The sequence below is a fragment of the Apodemus sylvaticus genome, chromosome 16, assembly GCF_947179515.1.
Source record: "Apodemus sylvaticus chromosome 16, mApoSyl1.1, whole genome shotgun sequence".
In the NCBI taxonomy this organism is placed as follows: Eukaryota; Metazoa; Chordata; class Mammalia; order Rodentia; family Muridae; genus Apodemus; species Apodemus sylvaticus.
The window spans coordinates 68,909,168-68,933,955 of record NC_067487.1 but is presented as its reverse complement, the minus strand read 5'-3'; the positions used below and the strand labels follow the sequence as shown (position 1 = coordinate 68,933,955).

The 24,788-nt window shown below is 42.3% G+C and overlaps 1 protein-coding gene across 2 annotated transcripts in view; it reads right to left on the bottom strand.

Annotated features, from left to right (window-relative positions):
- The window catches only part of Msh3 (mutS homolog 3), a 170,584-nt gene that overhangs the window by 62,451 nt on the left and 83,345 nt on the right, over positions 1 to 24,788 (bottom strand). For both annotated transcript variants that reach the window (XM_052159436.1, XM_052159437.1), the window contains exons 13-15: positions 14,691 to 14,823; positions 4,112 to 4,299; positions 3,234 to 3,402 (exon numbers count right to left, since the gene is read on the bottom strand). In XM_052159436.1, the coding sequence (XP_052015396.1) occupies positions 3,234 to 3,402; positions 4,112 to 4,299; positions 14,691 to 14,823 (490 nt within the window). The remainder of the gene's footprint in view (positions 1 to 3,233; positions 3,403 to 4,111; positions 4,300 to 14,690; positions 14,824 to 24,788) is intronic.

Here is a 24,788-nt window from a genome sequence, read left to right as displayed (position 1 = left end):
ACACTCCTTTATCTCTCTCACCTCTGTCATCTCTCAATCATCTTAGAAGGGCCCCTTCCCATATTCTTATTTTTTGTTTGTGACCAATGGTTTTACCTAAGACCATCTGTTTGACCTCCTGTTTGGAACTGCCCTTCGGAGCATATGGGCTTGTTGTTTGGTCCCTCCCCCAGAAGCCGTCGACTGCCAACTGCCCAGGAAGGAGAATGGGGCCTTATGAGCTCCACTCCCATCCATGGTGGGAGTGCAGCAGAGGGCACTGCGGCCCTTCTCATTTTTAGGCTCTCATAGTCTTTCCACTCACACTTCTGCAATATTCCCTGAGCCTCACAGGGACTATCTTCACGTACCCAGCCGTGCTCTCTCCATGAGCGAGCTGTTCCAATAAGAAAAGAAGGAAGTCACCTCATATGTAGCACGAGTCAGAGATGTGTCCTCTCAGTGTGCTCATATACTTGTACTATCTCTCTCTCTCTCTCTCTCTCCCTCTCTCTCTCTCTCTCTCTCTCTCTCTCCCACACACACACACACACACACACACACACACACACACTAATGTTCCTCTCCTGGGACCTACTCTGTCTTGGTTAAATGTCATACAGCGTCATTCACAGTATGTTACAGCCAGCCTAGGCTACCATCCCTGCCAGGTTTGCTGGTCAGCTGTTGTTAGATTTTAGACAGAATCCAGGATGGTCCCAAGCTCTTTGAACAGCCAAGGGTAGCACCAACCGCTGACTCTCCTGCCCCACCTCCACTGCTAGGTTTCAATCACATCACCGGCAGCTGCGGACCTTCTCATCAGCTGCACCCCTTACCTCAGCATCACACGGAGCCCATTTCCCCTCTCCCCAACTTTCTTATTTCCCTAAATAACTTCAAATGTTTCTTATTTAGAAAACTTAAAAGAGAGACAGACATATTTCTCTTGAGCAAGACACAGAGGAACCACCAATCTGACAGGCTTATGGGTGGAAGGAAGGAAAGCTGTTACTATAGACATGGGAGAATGAACAGCCAGAGGCCTTTGGAGAGGTACGAGCAGCCATGGCTACCTTTCCAGAGCAAAGAGTAGAGGGTACGCTGGCCAGGGCCAGAGCAGAGAGAAGAATAGGAGTGGAGGAACGCCCTGGGTCACAGAGAAAAGCTGGTAGCTGCGGGGTTGGGGAGGGGACCGGTGGGAGGGCCAGCCAGTTAGGTTAGGGTTGGGGGGGGTAGCATACAGCATAGGTACCCGTCAATACGGGAAGGGGCTCTTCTTGGCAGACAGAAAAGCATTTCACAGGTTCCTGAGGAATGAAAGAGAACTTTGATCTCTCTGCCAAAGTCCTATGGCCCAGCTGAGCTGAGCCAAGACTGTCACTATAGACAAGTCAGTGGCCTGAGTTTTTGGGGGATGCTTGAGGTTTTTCTCCTTTGCACCTAACAAATATAAAATATTTATCTGGATAAACTATATGTTGTGAATGAACAATTTTTTCATAAAGATTATTCTTTGTCTTTGATGTCTTTTCCTTTAAGAACAATACTATTAATGCTACATCAAATCTAATTATCACCCATATCCATATTTGGTTAAGGTTAAGAGGTAGATAGCTCACTGCTGTCATAAAAATGACCACCACGGCAGGAAGCTATGTAAAGTCACATAATGTTCATCTTTCATGACTTTATTGCAGACCAGTACATAAGTACTTATTATATGCTTAAGGAAGCAACATATAATGGCTTAGCATGCTAACGAATATGTAAAATCCAAAAGAAAAGGAAAAAGAATGCTACCAGAACACTAGCTTGGTAGTCTGACACATTTATCTGTCCATTCTTAGTAACAAGACTCATATTCTGTAAGGTCTAGGTCAAAAAATTTTTACAAAGTCCACATATACAGAAATATATAGAGTCGGAACAGGAAGGTATAAAATCACATTAAACAGTTTTTCTTCCTACCTCATGGATTACACTGGAAAAAATGGAGTAATGAAAAGGTATGCCCATGTGTTTCATGTAATGGTCCTCCCAACATTCGCACAACACAGGAGCTCGCTATGGTCATGTGACATGTGAGTGGCCAAATTGGCATTCCCACTCTGCTTGGCCACCACAACACCTGAAAGCCACTCTCCTGCTACATATTGTTAGGACTTCATATTAACACAATTGCAGCCTCCTGAATTTCACCAATGAATCAGAATAGTGGCATTTAGGTTACAAGTAATCTGCCAAAGTCATAAGTTCATGGTGGAGACAAGAGATACAATTAAATAGTCATGTCTATATAAATATTCAAAAATATTTTGTTCTGTTGTGCAAGCTCTGAGTGAAACAGGCTTTGTGAACTGTCTGCTGAGTTACATTCTCAAAGGTTTAGCCAGAAGTTGCACGGGCTAACTTAAGTCAACACTTGAATCTGTTAAATATACACAGTCTTGAGCATTTTGATAAGCACACTATTACTCATTCTAATTTCCCATTTCAAATAGCCATATAGTTGACAATCTTCACTAAAATATACAAATGAAAATATGAAGACATACATTTAAAGTGTTGTGGTCCCAAAAGGAGACCCGAACAAGCTCTACCGATCTGAAGTTTTACTGTGCAGCACAGTCCAGCTGGGGGCACGCACTCCTAGGCCTAAAGAGGCAGGCTCAAGTCAGTAATGTGGGCAAAACCCACCAGCTGGGCACTTTCCATGGACATGTGTGGTAGCTGTTGACACACAATGACAGGATATGAACTTTCTGCAAAAATGGGGCATAACTGTGTCACCATGGTGTCAGGGTTTGATGAGGGAAGGGAGCAGAAAGCCTTAGTTGAAGAAGAAGAACATGGCAAGGGATTTATGGCTCCCATGAAGTGCCGTGCACTAGAAAACCAGATCTCCTAAGGTATCTTCTACTCACCAGGAACAACCCATAGTCCTCCAGGAACCTCAGCGAAGGCACATCCCCCAGGTCACTGTGGGCAGCCTGTGTCAGGTCAGATCCCCGCCCCACTGACGGTCATATAAAATCTGCTTGCCTTTCCACCATTTTGTTCTCTCTGCTCCAAGCAATAACCTTGGCAGCTTGAACACCAATAAATCTTTCTTCTGCCCATGGAGCGGTCTACTTTAGTCGTTCCTCTGTATCATCAATTATAACAACCTATCCACAGATCTTATTTAAATTATTAAATGGCTTTTCTACTCCAGGAAAACTGATATAAAGTAAAAGTATGTTTGACATTACCTCTTGCCCTGATACAGTCACGTATTGTAAAGAAGGAAGTTTTAATATTTTTCGCAATTCTTGTAAATGCATTTGGATGCTGTGAATGACTTCTTGAATTTCATTTTTCCTCTTTTTTATTAAAGGGAAGTCAGAGAGGTCTTTGAATAATTCTGTTTTATCCCCAGCTCTAAAATATAAAAATGTATTATAGCATATCAATTAGACCAGTTAATCAGTTTCATAGCATGCTGACATACCACAGACTGGAACTCAAGAAATTTGGCTCTGATCCCAACTCTGCCACTGAGTATTTATGGAAATGTTCCTTAACTTCTGAGGATTGACAAAATCATTTTTATCTTATTCACAATTCACATAGTGAAACCAAGAAATAAAACCATCATTTCATTTGCCTAGTCAGAAAATAACAACAAATGTCTCTCAGCTCTATGAGACACACCATAAACCTACCCCCTTAAAAGAGCAACTGCAGCTTCTAAGTACAGGAACAAGCACTCCTGGGTATCAAAAAAATGAGGACAAGGGCCACTGGACACCTGCTTTTAAGCTAATAAACTGGGACTACCTCACTTTAGAAGAACTTTATCCTTTTATCATCTGATACCTAGGGAAGTACTTCATCTGTCCCAGATTGTCAACTATGTGAGTTTAAGCAACTATAAAGGTTTCCAATTACAAACTTACTCAAAGCAGCTTCACATAGCGCATGGCAAGCTGTGCTGGCGGCTGACCCCTGGCTGCTGACCCCTGGCCGCTGGCGGCTGACCCCTGGCCGCTGGCCACTGGCGGCTGGCCGCTGGTGGCTGACCCCTGGCGGCTGACCCCTGGCTGCTGGCCGCTGGCCGCTGGCGGGAGGAGCGGAAGCCTGCACTTACTTGGCAGCTTGTTCATTCAGAACCTTTAAGTAATGTTCCACCGGACTGAGGAGCTCAGGAACCGCCAAGATGAGCGTTCGGAGTAAGTCTGATTGTACGTGGGAATTAACAGCAGGCATTAATGCTTGAAGTTCTGACTTCAGTTGACACAGGCTTTTGACGATCAGGAAGAACTCTTGGGTAGAACACTAGAAACAGAAATATTTTTTATCTAAAACAACAGGAGCTAGATACAGTGGCTCAGACCTCTGCTCCCAACAGCATGTCTGTCTCTGCAAGTTCAAGGTCAGTGTGAACTAGGGTACAGAAAGACTCACAGCAATAGCCACGCTGATCTCATGGAACGTTCAAATGAGGGAAGGTAAGATACAGGAAATATCCAGAAGCATCTAAGAGAGTTCAGAGGGGAAATGCAGATTCCTTTTCTGCACTCCTCTCTAATTTGGCTCTTTTAGTTGGCTCACTGAGGACAGGTGGCCAGGCCTGACTCTGGGTACAGACTGCTGTGTGCCTTAAGGAGAGAACCAAACCATGAAAGCCACTCTAGTAAAGGGGAGAAAAGCTCTGTCAAAGTGGGGACAAGCAGGGTTTTTTAGGGTGGTTTTAATTGGGCAGAGGAGTATTAAGAAAAAGGATCTATTACAGGCAGAAGGAAAGCAATTTATAAGGGGAGGCTCCAGCTGTTGGGATGGCGGAAGGATTCACTAAGGCTGTTCTGCTTGGATAATGGGGCAGCAGGCTTCTGAGAAGTACAGAACATGCAGCTCCCATTTCTCCTGAGGGGCTGGGTTGTCCATACTGGGTTGTCCACTGTATCTCAAGTGACTCCATCTTTGAGCCAACCTAACAGTTGTGACACCCCCCCACACACACACACAAGTTTGATAACAATAAAACAAACTAAAACTTCAGGACAGAATTCACCATTTGTTCAAATATCAAAGATGTGGTTATACGCATGTCACCTAAGATGTAAGACAGACACCTTTCTATACTATCAGGAGAAGCACAACCTTTCTGAAGAGCAAGTGGTTATGTCCTCATAGGTATTAATAAGGCTGTTAGAGCATGGAGATAGACCCTCAGGAAGCCAGGCTTCCAAGATGAACTTCTTAATAGAAGAAAAATTACTATTTTCTTTCTCCTGAGATATACAAAGGACAGGTGAAGTACTTGCCTCAGACATTATCAGCTGATTTTGCAGAAAAGTAGAAATGAAGTAGACCGATCTAATAACCAAACAAAAACAACCAAGATAAAAACCTCACTTGTGTTAGAGCTCAGAAGCTTGTGGCTTCCAGGAGAAGTAAACTAAAAGAAAAGCAATACAAAGTGTGCACCCTTTGCTTAAGGCAATCAGGCCACAAGCACAAGACCCAGAAGTGTCTGTCAGAGGCTAAGGCCAGTCTAGCCTGGGTAGCAGATTATTCACACACAAGAATGCGCAAACACTTTGGTCAACATTGCAGGAACATCCTTACCCTTAAATGTGTTTACCAAATTTAACGTCTAATATGGGTTCCTGTGACCCAATTTTCTCAGATTTAAATTTGAAGTTTTAATATAAGAAGACATATTTATCTTTCCATATCAAGCCTCCTTGAGCTCTTCCATCATTACCACCTTAAAAGCACCTCCCTGAGAATTCCACAGCCACAGGCCTGGGCTGCCCATTCCCAATTGTGAGCTCCACAGACTGCTAAGGTCTGTACCCAGATGCCACTCACCATCGGTGCAAATAGCACAAGCTCGGATAAAGTAGCAGGAAGTAAAGACCAGAGCAAACAGGCCGCAAACCGAGCCAGGAAACTACTGCGTTAAAAACCAAAAAATAAACTCAAGTGATAATTGGCAGGCAGATTATGTGGCCAAGAGCCAGCTGCGACAGATGTGGTTTAGAGCACTCGGGCTTTACAACGTTGGTTTGTCAACAATTCAGCTCTCACTTTTGAAGCCAATCTCCAGCCCCACTCCAGGTAAACACTGATGCCAGGCCAAGGACCAGATTCCGAGTGAGTCACAGGTTCTTTTAGTAAAATACAATCAGAAATTCCAAATTAGAAGCACTATACATGGACCACTTTTCAAATGAGTGCAATTATAACTTTTTCTAGCATTTGGAAACTGTAAGAGATGCATAAGAGTTTGCCTTACTGAGGCAAACATCAAAGTCAACTTAAGAGAAAGGCAGTGAGGCAGCCAAGAATCACCACAGCTTGGCAAGACAATGCCACCTCCATGCCATGGACACGGTGACCGTGCTCAAAGAAAAGCTGCTCTGCTCTTATTTTCTCTTGAGAAAAGAAAGATCAGAGAAGAGAAGAGAAGAGAAGAGAAGAGAAGAGAAGAGAAGAGAAGAGAAGAGAAGAGAAGGCAGGTGGATTTCTGAGTTCGAGGCCAGCCTGGTCTACAGAGTGAGTTCCAGGACAGCCAGGGCTATACAGAGAAACCCTGTCTCGGAAAAAAAAACAAACAAACAAAAAAAAAAAATCTAGGCACAAAACATCCAGGAAATCTGGGGCAGTATGAATAAAAGGGAAAAAATCGGTTGACGGCGGCGGCGGCGGCAGTGGCAGCAGTGGCTGCTCCAGCTGAAGGGCCATCAGCAGTGGAACCAAGGCGTCACAGGGACCAGTTAGGCCCTGCGCCCACGACCACTGACCTTCGATGACCAGCCGGGCAGCAAGCACCTGCAGTTGTGCGGCGCCTGTCCTGCATGGAGGCCACTTCAGAACTCGGCCTCCCACCAGTCAGGAGAGGTGCAGCCATCTTGGTTCCGTACTCCAGGGATCGGACAGACCGAGGTACACAAACATAATCCGAGGCCAACACCGCGGTGGTCTGAGCCCGACGGGCGTTGGCCTGCACCCAGGCCCTGGGCGGGTCGGGGGGCCATCGGGGTGCCAACCCAGCCAGGAGGTTTTTTGCCCAGGCCTGCGAGCGCGCCGCCGCCATTTTACCTGCAGGACTACAGAGAGCTCAGGCGGGCAGACCTGTAACAGGCATAGCCTAAGGCTAACAAAGCGGGGGTCCAGGCCCCAAAAGGCACAGGACTGACCCCAAGAACTGGGCGGCTTGGTGGGCCATCTGTGAGTCAACCCGCCCAGGTGATTGTTAGCAAAGCAGACTCTCCCGGCGCTTTCAGGGAGCGCGGGCGCGCACGCCCGCCATCCTAGTCACCTGGCAGACCCAATTAACAGTCATAGCCCTAGGGGAACTTTGCTCGGACCTTGGCCTCCCAGGCTTTTGTCTGGACTCAGGGGCTGGGCGGCCAGGCTAACCTTGTGTGCGACAGCCCAGTTGGCGGATCGGCTGCCCAGCGGAGTGAGCGGAACACAGGGGAGGTCACAGTAGCATACACCGACGGCACTCCCTGGGAGTGCACACGGGCTCCATCTGCTCCACAGACACAATCTGGGGCAAGGCCTCAGGCAGAAGCCCTTAGCTCTACTCTCTCCGCTTCCGGATCCAGATCAGTCTGGGCGGCAGCATTACATCTCCAAGTCCTGCAAGTGGCTAGCTGGGCTTCCGGGCGGCCAGCTGAGAGAAGTCAGTGTGCTCCAGTGAATCCAGCGGGCCCCAGCGGGAGCCTTCGGGTGCCTGCTTTGGGATCTGAACAGCCTGGGCAGCAGCACACTGTCTACAAGCAGTGCAGGAGGTAAGCTGTGCACCAGAGGCCAACTGGGAAGGGGCAGCTTGCACTGGTGAGTCCAGCACTGACAAGATAAACTAACACCAGTGAGAACTAGATGGCAAAAGGCAAACGCAGGAACGTCACTAACAGAAATCAAGGCAATATGGCAACATCTGAACCCAATTCTCCTCTACCAACATGTCCTGGATACCCCATCACACCAGTAAAACAAGATTTGGATTTAAAATCACTGGTCATGATGCTGGTACAGGAACACATGAAGGTCATACATAAAGAAATTCAGGAGAAAATGGATCAAAAGTTAGAAGCCCTTGCAAGGGAAACACAAAAATCATTGAAAGAAATCCAGGAGAATACAAAAGCCAACAAGGAGGAAATGCAAAAAACACTTAAAGAAATACAGGAGAACTTTGGTCAACAGGCTGAGGTCATGAAAGACGAAACACAAAAATCTCTTAAAGAAATACAGGAGAACTTTGGTCAACAGGCTGAGGTCATGAAAGAGGAAACACAAAAATCTCTTAAAGAATTACAGGAAAACACAAACATGCAAGTGAAGGAGCTAAGCAAAACCATCCAGGATCTAAAATCAGAAGTAGAAACAACTAAGAAAACTCAAAGGGAGACAACTTTGGAGATAGAAAGCCTTGGGAAGAAATCAGGGGACAGAGATGCAAATATCAACAACAGAATACAAGAGATAGAAGAAAGAATCTCAGATGCTGAAGATTCCATAGAAACCATGGACTCAACAGTTAAAGAAAATGCAAAATGCAAAAAGCTTGTAACCCAAAATATCCAGGAAATCCAGGACACAATGAGAAGACCAAACCTAAGGATTATAGGCATAGATGAGAGTGAAGATTTACAACTTAAAGGGCCAGCAAACATCTTCAATAAAATTATGGAAGAAAACTTCCCTAACCTAAAGAGAGAGATGCCCATGAATATACAAGAAGCCTACAGAACTCCAAACAGACTGGACCAGAACAGAAATACTTCCCGTCACATAATAATCAAAACACCAAATGTTCTAAACAAAGAAAGAATACTAAAGGCAGTAAGAGAAAAAGGCCAAGTAACATATAAAGGAAGACCTATCAGAATCACAGCAGACTTTTCACCTGAGACTATGAAGGCTAGAAGGTCCTGGGCAGATCTCATGCAGACTCTAAGAGAACACACATGCCAACCAAAACTACTATATCCAGCAAAACTCTCAATCACCATAGATGGAGAAACTAAGATATTTCATGACAAAACCAAGTTTACTCAATATCTATCCACAAACCCGGCCCTAAAAAGGATAATAGGAGGACAACACCAATACAAGGAGGGAAACTTCACCCTGGAAAAAGCAAGATAGTAACCTTTCATCAAACCCAAAAGAAGTTAAGCATTCAAATTTAAAAAATAACGTCAAAAATGATAGGAAGTAACAATCACTATTCCTTAATATCTCTTAACATCAATGGACTTAATGCCCCAATAAAAAGACACAGACTAACTGAATGGATACGTAAACAGGACCCTACATTTTGCTGCTTACAGGAAACACACCTCAGGGTCAAAGACAAACACTACCTTAGAGTAAAAGGCTGGAAGACAATTTTACAAGCAAATGGTCTCAGGAAACAAGCTGGAGTAGCCATTTTAATATCAGATGAAATTGACTTTCAACCCAAAGTCATCAAAAGAGACCCTGAGGGACACTTCTTGCTGGTCAAAGGAAAAATACAAAAAGAAGAACTGTCAATCCTGAACATCTATGCCCCAAATGCAATGGCACCCTCTTTCGTAAAAGAAACTTTATTAAAACTAAAAGCACACATTGCACCTAACACAATAATTGTGGGTGACTTCAACACTGCACTTTCCTCAATGGACCGATCAGGAAAACAGAAACTAAACAGGGACACAATGAAACTAATTGAAGCTTTGGACCAATTAGATTTAACAGATATATATAGAACATTCTATCCTAAAACTAAAGAATATACCTTTTTCTCAGCACCTCATGGTACCTTCTCCAAAATCGACCATATAATTGGTCACAAGACAGACCTCAACAAATATAAGAAGATCGAACTAATCCCATGCCTCCTATCTGATCACTATGGAGTAAAAGTGGTCTTCAATAGCAACAGAAACAACAGAAAGCCCACATACACGTGGAAACTGAACAATACTCTACTCAATGATACCTTGGTCAAGGAAGAAATAAAGAAAGAAATTAAAGACTTTTTAGAACACAATGAAAATGAAAACACAACATACCCAAATCTATGGGACACAATGAAAGCAGTGCTAAGAGGAAAACTCATAGCCCTGAGTGCCTCCAAAAAGAAAATGGAGAGAGCGTACATTACCAGCTTAATGACACACCTGAAAGCCTTAGAACAAGAAGAAGCTATTTCGCCCAGGAGGAGTAGAAGGCAGGAAATCATCAAACTCAGGGCCGAAATCAATCAAGTAGAAACAAAGAGAACCATACAAAAAATCAACAATACCAGGAGCTGGTTCTTTGAGAAAATCAACAAGATAGATAAACCCTTAGCCAGAATGACCAAAGGGCACAGAGAAAGTATCCAAATTAACAAACTTAGAAATGAAAAGGGAGATATAACAACGGAAACTGAGGAAATCCAAAAAATCATCAGATCCTACTACAAGAGTCTATACTCAACACAACTGGAGAATCTGGAGGAAATGGACAATTTCCTTGACAGATACCAAATACCAAAATTAAATCAGGACCAACTAGACCATCTAAACAGTCCCATAATGCCTAAAGAAATAGAAGGAGTCATAGAAAGTCTTCCAACCAAAAAAAGCACAGGACCAGATGGCTTCAGTGCAGAATTCTACCAGACCTTCAAAGAAGAGTTAACACCAATACTCTTCAAACTATTCCACAAAATAGAAACAGAAGGAACACTACCCAATTCCTTCTACGAAGCCACAATTACGCTGATACCAAAGCCACACAAAGATCCAACAAAGAAAGAGAACCTCAGACCAATTTCCCTTATGAACATCGATGCAAAAATACTCAATAAAATTCTTGCCAACCGAATCCAAGAACACATCAAAACGATCATCCACCATGATCAAGTAGGCTTTATCCCGGGAATGCAGGGTTGGTTCAATATACGGAAATCCATCAATACAATCCACTACATAAACAAACTCAAAGAACAAAACCACATGGTCATTTCATTGGATGCTGAAAAAGCATTTGACAAAATTCAGCATCCCTTCATGCTTAAAGTCTTGGAGAGAACAGGAATTCAAGGCCCATACCTAAACATAGTAAAAGCAATATACAGCAAACCGGTAGCCAGCATCAAACTAAATGGAGAGAAACTTGAAGCAATCCCACTGAAATCAGGGACCAGACAAGGCTGCCCCCTTTCTCCTTATCTTTTCAATATTGTACTTGAGGTACTAGCTCGGGCAATTCGACAACATAAGGAGGTCAAAGGGATACAAATTGGAAAGGAAGAAGTCAAACTATCATTATTTGCAGACGACATGATCGTCTACCTAAGTGACCCAAAGAACTCCACTAGAGAGCTCCTACAGCTGATAAACAACTTCAGCAAAGTGGCAGGTTATAAAATCAACTCAAGCAAATCAGTGGCCTTCCTATACTCAAAGGATAAGCAGGCTGAGAAAGAAATTAGGGAAATGACCCCCTTCACAATAGCCACAAACAGTATAAAGTATCTTGGGGTGACTCTTACCAAACATGTGAAAGATCTGTATGACAGGAACTTCAAGACTCTGAAGAAGGAAATGGAAGAACACCTCAAAAAATGGGAAAACCTCCCATGCTCATGGATCGGTAGAATCAATATAGTTAAAATGGCCATTTTGCCTAAAGCACTATACAGATTCAATGCAATACCCATCAAAATCCCAACTCAATTCTTCACAGAGTTAGAAAGAGCAATTATCAAATTCATCTGGAACAACAAAAAACCCAGGATAGCTAAAACTATTCTCAGCAACAAAAGGAAATCTGGGGGAATCAGTATCCCTGACCTCAAGCAATACTACAGAGCAATAGTGTTAAAAACTGCATGGTATTGGTACAGTGACAGGCAGGAGGATCAATGGAACAGGATTGAAGATCCAGAAATGAACCCACACACCTATGGCCACTTGATCCTCGACAAAGAGGCTGAAAACATCCAATGGAAAAAAGATAGCCTTTTCAACAAATGGTGCTGGTTCAACTGGAGGTCAGCATGCAGAAGAATGCGAATTGATCCATCCTTGTCTCCTTGTACTAAGCTCAAATCCAAATGGATCAAGGACCTCCACATAAAGCCAGACACTCTGAAGCTAATAGAAAAGAAATTGGGGAAGACCCTTGAGGACATCGGTACAGGGAGAAAGTTTCTGAACAGAACACCAATAGCGTATGCTCTAAGAGCAAGAATTGACAAATGGGACCTCATAAAATTACAAAGTTTCTGTAAGGCAAAGGACACCATCAAGAGGACAAATCGGCAACCAACAAATTGGGAAAAGATCTTCACCAATCCTACATCAGATAGAGGGCTAATATCCAATATATATAAAGAACTCAAGAAGTTAGACTCCAGAAAACCAAACAACCCTATTAAAAAATGGGGTACAGAGTTAAACAAAGAATTCTCACCTGAAGAACTTCGGATGGCGGAGAAACATCTTAAAAAAATGCTCAACTTCATTAGTCATTAGGGAAATGCAAATCAAAACAACCCTAAGATTTCATCTTACACCAGTCAGAATGGCTAAGATTAAAAATTCAGAGACAGCAGGTGTTGGAGAGGGTGTGGAGAAAGAGGAACACTCCTCCATTGCTGGTGGGGTTGCAAATTGGTACAACCACTCCGGAAATCAGTCTGGCGGTTCCTCCGAAAACTGAACATCTTACTTCCAGAAGATCCTGCTATACCACTCCTGGGCATATACCCAGAAGACTCCACACCATGTAATAAGGATACATGTTCTACTATGTTCATAGCAGCCCTATTTGTAATTGCCAGATGCTGGAAAGAACCCAGGTATCCCTCAACAGAAGAGTGGATGCAAAAAATGTGGTATATTTACACAATGGAGTACTATTCAGCCATTAGAAACAATGAATTCATGAAATTCTTAGGCAAATGGATGGAGCTAGAGAATATCATACTAAGTGAGGTAACCCAGACTCAAAAGGTGAACCATGGTATGCACTCACTAATAAGTGGATATTAACCTAGAAAACTGGAATACCCAAAACATAATCCACACATCAAATGAGGTACAAGAAGAAAGGAGGAGTGGCCCCTGGTTCTGGAAAGACTCAGTGAAACAGTATTCAGCAAAACCAGAACGGGGAAGTGGGAAGGGGTGGGTGGGAGGACAGGGGAAGAGAAGGGGGTTTGCGGGACTTTCGGGGAGTGGGGGGGCTAGAAAAGGGGAAATCATTTGAAATGTAAATAAATTATATCGAATAAAAAAAAATATTGCACAAAAAAAAAAGGGAAAAAATCTGTAAACAATAGGAATACAGTAAGGAGAAACCCAGTTCAAAGGCACAAAAAATATTTTCAACAAAATCATAGAAGAAAATTTCCCTTTCATAACAATACCTATCAAGGCATAAGAAGCAGACAGAACGACAAGTAAACTAGAGCAGAAATAAAGTCCTCTAGACATCTAATAACAGGAAAACATATAGGACAATGAGATAATGTTAAAAGATTCAAGGGGAAAAGACATATTAGAGTAACACCTGACTTCTCAAGCCTCTAAAGCAGAAGGGCCTGGACAGACGTCCTGAAAACTCTGAGACATCACAGACACCAGTCCAGATTGCTATAGCCTCCAAAGATGAAGAAGAAAGACATTCCATGATAAAACCAAATTTGAGCAGTATCTATTTACAAATCAGGCACTACAGAAGGCACTGGAAGGTAAACCTCAAATGAACAGGCTAACCACATCCAAGAAAACACAAGGAATGAATACTATAAACCAGAAAATCTAAAGGGTGGGCTGCCCCCCCAACACAGAGGGTGTGTTACCCCACAAACAACACAGAGGGTGGGCTGCCCCCCACAACACAGAGGGTGGGCTGCCCCCCACAGAGGGTGGGCTGCCCCCACAACACAGAGGGTGGGCTGCCCCCCACAGAGGGTAGGCTTCCCCACACACACAACACAGAGGGTGGGCTGCCCCCCACAGAGGGTAGGCTTCCCCCACACACAACACAGAGGGTGGGCTGCCCCCACAACACAGAGGGTGGGCTTCCCCCCCCCCAACACAGAGGGTGGGCTGCCCCACACAGAGGGTGGGCTTCCCCACACACACAACACAGAGGGTGGGCTGCCCCACACAACTCAGAGACAGGTGTCACCACTGCTCATAACTCTCAACATGGATGATCTCAATTCTGCTAGAACAAAAAGGCCTAGACTAACAAAGGATTCAAACACAGGATCCATCCTGCGCTGCATCCAAGAAACACAAGCATCAAGGATGGACACCATCTTAGGGTAAAGGATGGAAAAGCATTTTCCCTTTGTTTAGGTCAAAGATGATTTAAAAAATAAAAAAATTAAGGCTTCTCTTTTTCGAAATTGCAGATCAAAGTTAAGTGTCTTGTTCTGACGATGGTCTGCACTTGGATGATAGAACACAGCATCTTGCATTTTAATAGAAGTACTTCTGTATATGTTGCTGTAGTCTCAAGAAATGAGAAAAGTTTTTGTGACTGTAAATACTGGAATACAAACAACTTAAATTGTACAATTAAATTTCGGCTGCTACATGTGTTTTCTCATGCTAGTTACAAGTACTGGTGAGAACCACGTGGTTTTCTGTCAGGACCTTGAGTTGTTATCTAAGGGACATTGAGTCTCAGGAGGCTTGATTTCCACCACTTACCTTCTTGTGATAAATGCTACATAGTCCTCTCTCGATGTCCGGTAATTTACGAAGAAGGTTTTCTATGTGCTCAAACACGCTGGATTCTGATTGGAGAGTATCAGATATTGCATCAAGTCGGGCATTTATGTCCCTGTGAGAACAGAGTAACAGCAATGTGCAGATATTAGGAATTCAGACTACAGACACTGCCAACTTTGAAGCCTAGGACTACAGGACTATGCGAGAGTCACGTAGAGAGGCCTAGGAAGATGCCTTCATCCCGTTCTTCCCTGTCTCCTCTTATCATTGGCTCAACACACAGGTACCATACAGGGAAAGTCACTAGCAAACAAGGATGGAGAATAGCTCATGAGGCAAACACACAGGCCATGCTTCCCTGTCTCTGAGGGGCCCCTGCAAGGGTCAAACAGAGAACCAAACCCTGCAAAGAGATAAGAATGAAAACCAACTTCATTAATCTGGATCAGACGATAGGGAGTCTAATGCCAGATTGGTCAATATCATTTCCCAATACTATTTGGGAAAAGATTTCCAGGCAACAATCAGTCTGATCAGTTCAATTACAGGTGCACGAGAGAACTGAAGGTGAGATTATATATGAACTCTTTCACAAAGTACATGTGACCATGAGGGTGGGCTCTACAGCTAAAAAGGCCTAGAATCTAGTGTGGTCTCTGACTAATAGCATAGAGGTCAGCAGGCCATGAAATACATGTAACATCTCCCCTAAGGATGGGAATGGCCTAGGGAGGGAAGAGTCTGGGATAATCATTCTGAGGAATTTGGATGAGGTCTGCCTCTATAGCAAAAAGTTGATGAGATCTATCTCCCCAGATATCTAAAAGGTTACCAGATTATTAACTAAATTGACTCTCAGCTTTCTAGATGGAATGTAAATATTTGGTTTCATCTCCTCCACTAGGGAAATATCTCTGTGTCCTCTTAAAATTCCTGGTCCTCTTGGTGCTTTTCTATGAGTGCAAGGACCTCTGTGCCCCCAGCAAGTCTCCTCTGAGATCTGGCATGACTGTGTCATAGCACCTTTATGTCTGGCTGATAAAGAACATCCTGTGTAACCTTTCACACTAGTCTTTCTGCCTTTGCTCAAATCACTGCCATAAGTCACACGATGGCTCCACCTGCTCATGACTACAGGAGAATACCCTTTACTTCCACATGTGCTACCAAATAAAGTTCTCGAGGAGTTAAACCACAAAGGCTAGGGATGTGTTTGCTATGAGAGCTTAGCCACCATGGTTCACAGGCCTACCTTGACCAGTAAGATGATGTGTTATGGTGGAAGCATTATCAAATGGAGCATGTGTTGGTGGAAATAGAGCCTAATCAAAGATAGAGGGAGTAGCAATAGAAAAGGTGGAGACTGTGATGTCAGAAGACACGGGAAACCTGGGTTGCAGGACCTTATCAATGGTGACATACCATGAGTCATTAAGTCACTTGGGAAGATATGTGAAGGCCTTGTCAACATAAAATGGAGACCTGACTAGCTAAATATATCTTCAGTGAACTGTGGCCCACCAGCTCCCTATAGATTGTTCTATTGCCTTCGCTGGCGATATATAAAGACCATTGTGATACTGAAGACACTGGCAAGTGCACATGTCTGGTGGACACAGGCCCTTGGTACAATTTAAATGAATAAATCAGTAGAGAAAAGAATGAAATGCTTTAGTGGAAACACGGGTATCAGATGTTCAGTAAACAATGTGGGGGACTGAAAACAGACCATTCAGTATTTAAGAGTAGTTATTGATAGTACAGATCTGGGTTTTCTTCACAGCACCAATATTCTGGTTCACAACCAGTGCTAACTTCTGTCCCAGGTAGGGGGTGGAGGGAGGTGTCACTGTGACCATCAAGGCCAGCAGAGTGTTGGTCCACATGAGGCCAGAAGCAAGTCAAGTTCACTACAACTCAATAGCCAGTGTTGGGTCAAACATGGAGAGTCTGACACCAGGCAGTTTATTTTAGGTTTATTTAAGAACAGCACAATTTGGGAGAAAAAAAAAATCCTGCTGGTAATTAACTCAACTCTTGTGTACAATAATGTTTAAGGAGCGACAACATCAAAACTTTTTGTAAAGTGCACGTGTCCTCTTTCATAAAGATGAGTTCTACAGACTGACTGCATGTGACATCTTAAGTGTCTGGGGAGAGATCTAGTGTGGTCTGTCATACAGATAGTACAAAGGTCACCAGGCTACAAACCGTCTCTGCTCTTGTTTGTAAAGTACAGGTGACACCTCCCATAAAGGTGGACTCCTTATACTGACTAAGAAACAATGCTCACGATAAAGGTCTGGAGAGGATGACCAGGATAAACCTAAGAGTCTAGGGGAGCCAGATGAGACCTTGCCATACAGATCGCACAGAGGCTACTAACCACACATACTTTCAGCCTTCTGGGTGGAAAACAGGTTATACATGTCCTCCTTTAAAGAGACAGCCCTGCGTGTTTAACATTCCTAGTTTTCCGAGCACTTATCTGTGAGCACAAGAACCTCTGTACCCCATACAGTCCTAGGAGATCTGATGCTTTCTTTTAATCTTCACAGGCATAAGGCACACGTGCCACACACACAAACATAAAATGTGCTTAATGGCGCAGGTTGGTCTACATTGCTCTCCATGGTGATGTGAACAGCGCACTGACATCACAGGTCTGCCTGGAGGAGGCTGCAGTTTACAGTTGGTGAAGTTACCTTCATTATCCTCAAATCCACCCTGTAAAGGGTGTGGGGTATTTAGTAAGGTGTCACTGTACCTCAGAAAGATGCAGTAACACTACACTAAACACCCCACAACTTCAGTATTACAGTTTATCATAGGATGTTCAATAAACAGTTGTTTATTTCAATTCAACTTGCTTCCCAAGGCTACATATGAAATAAAGTAAAATGAGCTGAAAAAAAAAAAAAGAAAGCTGTTTTCCATAGGACTGTTGTGATAAAATAAATCAATGTTTTACTCTAACATTTACCCAAAATGTCATAAAATAAACATGAAGCTCTACTTCAATAACTTGTCCCTGCAAAATTGAAAGATGACACCAATTGGATCAGATGAGGTTGATGCTACAGATGGTTGAGGACAGACTTTTTAAAAGATGCCATCTGTGACTGTATATGACACCCACATAGGTAGCTACTATCACAAAATAAAAGATTTTTTTTCAATATATAAAGATAATAGCAAGTGACTCAAATAAAAACCTAAGTCAGGGCCACCGAATACCCCTCCCCTTCTGCCCAGTCCTTTCTACTGAGGCAGACTGCTAATTACTTTGTTCCCATGGAGACACCACAGAAGATCCGCTGCACTCAGAGCAGCTGGTAAGAACCCTCTGGAAGTCCAACAGCTGCCACTGGGGGCCAGGTGGACCCGAGACCCATCACCACCAACCACATACCTCTGCTGAAAATACCTTCCCTTCCACCTGGTCCTTTCTGCTGGGCAAACTGCTAGCTAGTCTGCTCCCCTGGAGACACGATATCCTGAGCCAGCCCAGAAGAAGCCCACACGGCAACGAACACTACAGCCTGAGGCATCCCAGAAGATCTGCTGCACACAAAACAACAGAGCAACTGATGGCCAGCTTGTCTGCTCCCCTGAAGACACCACAGCTTGAAGGCATCCCGGGAACTCCTTTGTACATAGGGTAACTGGGTAACAGACACCACAGTCTGCAGACTTCCCTGAAGCTCTGTGGTATGCAGGGCAACTGACCCAACAAACTGAAAGCCTCCTTGGAATTCTACTGCACACAGGGAAACAGAAACCATAGTCAATAGACCCCACTGTAAAACATCTTCACACAGGACAACAGCCTGACTGCTCCTCTGAAGACCTAACAGTCTAAAGGCCTCCCAGATCTACTGCAACAGGGCAACAGATCAACAGCTTCTCTGCCCCTCTGAAGAGCCCCCAGTTGGAAGGCCCCATTGGTGGTCTGCCACAGCCAGGGCTGCAGGCCTACCAGGAGACCTGAAGCAACCCAGGGACAAAAGAGGTAGACTCCGGAAAGAGTGACCCAGACCAGCAAACAACAGGAACAACCAGATGGCAAAAGGCAAACATAAGACCATACGCAACAGAAGTCAATACAGTTGGGCATCACCAGAACCCAGTTCTCCCACCACAGCAAGCTCTGAACACCAACACACCTGAAAATCAGGAAGCTGACCGAACATCCTATCTCATGAAGATAATAAAATCCTTTAAAGGGGATATAAAAAACTCACTTAAAAAAAAATACAGGAAAGCACGATCAAACAGGTGAAGGAATTGAATAAAGCAGTCCAAGACCTAAAAGTGGAAACAATAAAGAAAACACAAATGGAGGCAAACATAGAAATGGAAAACCTAGGAAAGAGGTCAGGAATTACAAATGTAAGTATCACCAACAGAATACAAGAGATAGAAGAGAAAATCTTGGGTGTAGAAAATTTCATAGAAGAGATTGGCATAATCATCAAAAAAAATTCAAAATATAGAAAATTCCTAACCCAAAGCGCCCAAGGAAATTCAGGACACAATGAAGAGACCAAATCTAAGAATTATCAGATTAGAGGAGAATGAAGATTCCCAGCTCAAAGAACTTGAAAATGTCTTCAACAAAATCATGGAAGAAAATGTCCCCAACCTAAAGAAAGAGATGAACATAAAGGTACAAGAAGCCTATAAAAAACCTAATAAATGGGTCCAAAAAAGGATATCCTTTCATCACATAATAAATAAAACACTAAACACATAGAACAAAGAAAGAATATAAAAAGCTGCAAGGGAAAAGGGCCAAGTAACAATCAAAGGTAGATCTATCAGAATCACACCAGACTTCTCAACACAGACCCTAAAAGCCAGAAGAGTCTGGTCAAAGGTCATGCAGACTCTAAGAGAACACAAATGCCAGCATAGCCTACAATATCCAGCAAAACTCTCAATCAATACAGATGGAGAAAGCAAAATGTTTCAAGACAAAGCCAATTTCAAACAGTATCCATCTACCAACCCAACCCTACAGAGGATCCTAGAAGGAAAACTCCAACACAAGGAAGCTACCTGCAGCACCAAAAAAGACAAGATATTAAGGATCTCACAACAAAGCCAAAGGGAGAGAACCACTAGCAAATAAGGCCACCTACAAAACCAAACATATCAGGAACCAACAGTTATCTGTCTTTAATATCACTCAATATTATTGGACTCAACTCACCTATGAAAGACATAAGCTAACACACTGGATACACAAACAAGATACAGCATTTTGCAGCATACAAGAAACATACCTCAATAATAACGACAGATACTATCTCAGAATAAAAGCATAGATAAAGGCCTTCCAAGCAAATGGTCCCAGGAAACAAGCTAGAGTTGCCATCCTAATGTCCAACAAAATAGACTTTCAACCAAAAGTTATTAAGCCTGATGAAGAAGGACACTTCATATTCATCAACGGGAAAAATCCAAGAAGATGAACTCTCAATTCTTAACATATGTGCTCCAAATGCAAGGGTACCCACATTCATAAAAGAAACTTCACTAAAGCTCAAAACACACATTGAACCCTACACAATAGTGGGAAATTTTAACACCCCCAATGAACAGGTCACAGAAACAGAAACAGAACAGAGACACAGTGAAACTAATAGAAGCTATGAACCAAATGAATTTAACACACATCTACATAACATTTCATCCTAAAACAAAAGAATACACCTTCTTCTCAGCACTTCATGGTACCTTCTTCAAAATCAACCATATAATTTGTCACAAAACAACCCTCAACTAATACAAGAAGATTGAAATAATTTCATGCATACTACCAGATCGCCATTGCTTACAGCTGGTCTTCAAGAACAACAACAGAAAGTCCACATACATGTGGAAATTAAACAACTCTCAATGATAACTTGCTCTGGGAGGAAATAGAAAAAAATTAAAGACTTTCTGGAATTTAATGAAAATGTTGACACATCATACCCAAACTTATGGTACACAATGAAAGCAGTGCAAAAATCAAAGTTCATAGCACTAGGCACCCTGGTAAAGAAACTGGAGAGATCTTACATTAACAACTTAACAGCACACCTGAGAGCTCTAGAACAAAAAGAAGCAAACACACCCAAGAGGAGTAGACAGCAGAAAATAGTCAAACTAAGAGCCAGAATCAACCAAATAGAAACAAAGAGCATGATAGAGAGAATCAACAAAACCAAAGCTGGTTCTTCGAGAAAGTCAACCGGATAGATAAACCTCTAGCCAAACTAACTGAAAGGCTGAGATGCAGTATCCAAATTAACAACATCAGAAATAAAAAGGGAGATATAACAACAGAAATGAAGGAAATTGAAAAAAATCATCAGATCCTACTAAAAAAGCCTTTACTCAACAAAACTGGAAAATGTAGATGAAATAGATAGTTTTCTAGACAGATTCCACATACCAAAGTTAAATCAAGAGCAGGTAAACTATCTAAACAGATACATATCCCATAAGGAAAGAGAAGTCATTAAGAACCTCCCAAGCAAAAAAAGCCCAGGGGCCAGATGGATTTAGTACAGAATTCTACCAGACCTTCAAAAAGCCCTGATACCCATATTCCTCAAACTATTCCACAGAAAGAGCAGGAATACTACCTAATTCATTTTATGAAGCCACAATTACTCTGGTACCTAAACTACACAAGCACCCAAACAAAAAAGAGAACTTCAGACCAATCTCGCTCATGAATATAGATGCAAAAATACTCAATAAAACCCTTGAAAACGAAATCTAAGAAAACTTCAAAACCATCATTCACCACAATTAAGTAGGCTTCATGCCAGGGATGCAAGGTTGGTTCAATATACAAAAATCCATTATATAAACAAACTCAAAGAAAAAATTTACATAATCATCTCCTTAGATGCAGAAAAAGCATTTGACAAAATACAACTACTCCTCCATGTTAAAAGTACTGGAGAGATCAGGAATGCAAGGTCCATACCTAAACATAATAAAAGCAATATACAGCAAGCCAACAGCCAATATCACACTAAATGGAGAGATACTTGAAACAATTTGACTAAACTCAGGGACAAGACAAGGATGCTCACTCTCCCCATATCTATACAATATAGTACTGGAAGTGCTAGCTAAAACAATAAGACAACAAAAGGAGATCAAGGGGATACAAAATGGCAAAGAAATAAAGGTATCACTATTTGCACATGATATGATAGTATACATAAGCGACCAAAAAAGTACCAGAGAACTTCTCCAGCTGATAAACAACTTCAGCAAACTGGCTAGATATAAAATTAACTCAAATAAATCAATAGCCTTCCTTTATACAAATGATAAACAGGCTGAGAAAGAAATTAGGGAAACAACTCCCTTCACAATAGCCACAAATAATATAAAATATCTTGGGGTAACTCTCTAACCAAACAAGTGAAAGATCTATACAACAACTTCAAGCCCCTCCAGGAAAAAAATCAAAGAAGATCTCAGAAAATGGAGAGATCTCCCACGCTCATGGATTGGTAGAATTAACATAGTAAAAATGTCCATCCTACCAAAGGCAATCTACAGAGTCAATGCAATACCCATCAAAATCCCAACACAATTCTTCAAAGACATGGAAAGAACAATTCTCAAATTCATCTGGAAAGGCAAAAAACCCAGAAGAGTGAAAATAATACTTAACAATAAAAGAATGGCTGGAGAAATCACCTCCCTGACCTCAACCTTTACTACAGAGCAATAGTGATAAAAACTCCATAGTACTGGTAAAGAAACAGACATGTTAATCAATAGAATAGAAGACCCAGAAATAAAACCACACACTTATGGGCACTTAATCTTTGACAAAGAAGCCAAACATATACAATGGAAGAAAATGTATCTCCAATAAATAGTGCTGGTCTAACCAGTTGTTGATATGTGGAAAAATGAAAATAGACCCATAATTGTCACCTTGCATAAAGCTCAAGTCCAAGTGGATCAAGGACCTCAACATAAAACCTGATACACTGAATCTAATAGAAGAGAAAGTGGGAAAGAGACTGCAATTCATTGGCACAGGGGGAAATTTTCCTAACCAGAACTCCAATGATTCATGCTCTAAAATCAAGAATTAATAAATGGAATCTCATGAAACTGGAAATCTTCTGTAAGGCAAAAGACATAGCCAATAAGACCAATAAGCCTATAGATTGAGGAAAAAAAATCTTCACTAACCCCACATCTGAGAGAGGGTGAATATCCAAAATATATAAAGAACTCAAGAAGAAGCTAACTACGAAAAAAATCAAACAACCCAATCAAAAAATGGGGTATAACAATAAATTGAGAATTTACAAGAGAGGAATCTTGAATGGCTGAGAACATCTAAAGAAATGTCCAACATCCTTAGTGATTCCAGAAATGCAAATTAAAATGACCCTGAGATTCTACCTTACACCAATCACAATGGCTAAAATCAAAACCTCAAGCGACAGCACATGTTAGCAAAGATGTGGAAAAAGAGGAACATTCCTCCATCGCTGGTGGGATTGTAAACTGCTACAACCACTCTGGAAATCAATCTGGAGATTGCTCAGAAAAATTAGAAATATGTCTACCTGAAGCAATACCAGCTATGCCACTCTTGGGCATATACCTAAAAGACACCCCACCATGCACAGGGACACATGTTCCACTACGTTCATAGAGGCATTACTTGTGATAGCCAGAAGCTGAAACAACGCAGATGTCCCACAACAGAATGGATATAGAAAATGTAGTTCATTTATACAATGGAACACTACTCAGCTACTAAGAACGAGGACATCATGAGTTTTGCGGGCAAATGGATGGAACTAGAAAATATCATCCTGAGTGAGGTAACTCAGACCCAAAAGGACATGTATGGAATTCACTCACTAATAAGTGGATATTAGAAGAAAAAAAAAGCCAAATACCCAAGATACAGCCCACAGAACTCAAAAAGGTCAACAAGCTGAAGGCCCCAAGTGAAGATTCCTCAGTCCCACTTGGGAGGGAGAAGAAAGCAACCACAATGGGAGACAGGGGTACCTGGGAGGGAAAGTAGACAAGGGGGAGGGGGCTGGGGGAGGATAAGATGATCAGGAATAAATAAAGAAGAAAAAACACTAAGTCAGCTTTATGAGTTCTATCAGGAAAAAAAAATTAAGAGACATAAGACCATTCATTCTTTAAGAGATTAGAAGTATTACACCATGTTGGTTGCAACCTGAAACCCACAAAGCAAGCAGCTTTTGGTCTAGCCTGATGTCATCACAGGCCAAAGCATGATACTCATTGTCAATCATTTTCGTATTAATGCAGACTTTTTCAGCTCAGAGCTTAAGAATTTGAGGTCTTATCTAGGCTCCTCCGTTTATTACTTAGCCTCATCTGTTTTTCCCAGGTATAAAATGTAAATAACATTGGGCCTAAACTTTATAGTGTTACTATAAGAACTCAAGAATATAAACTGGGCCTGCAACACAATAACCAGTCACTAAGTACTAACTGATCAGTTCTGATCATTAGGTAACACACAGAATAACACGTGGGTCAGGCAGTGGTGGTGGCTTACATCTGCCAGCACTCAAGTGGCAGAGGTAGAGGCGGGTGGATCTCTGAGCTTGACGCCAGCCTGGTCTACAAGTTTCTAGGACAGCCAGGGCTACACAGAGAAAGCCTGTCTTGACAAGCCAAGCTGGGATATGTGTGGGTAGGAAGTAGGGTATAGTATATGAAATGACTATAGACAGACCTTAAGGAATACCTACAGAGCCACAGCTGGGATCTTCAGCACTAAGAAGCAGGTTAGCAGTGATTTGAAATGTTATACCCACATGAGTGACGAGTCACATTGAGAAAATATGTTACTATTAATGACAGATGCCGAAGTGGGCAGGGAGACAGTAAGGGGGTATGTGGTGTTGCTTAGCACAAATCTGTCAACACTGGGTAGCAATAATTCCATTTTTATCTTCTGTATACAGATTAAAATGCCAATGACAAAGAATGACTTCAAAGATTTAAAAATAAAACAATTCACATAATTTGGAGGGTTTTTTTTTT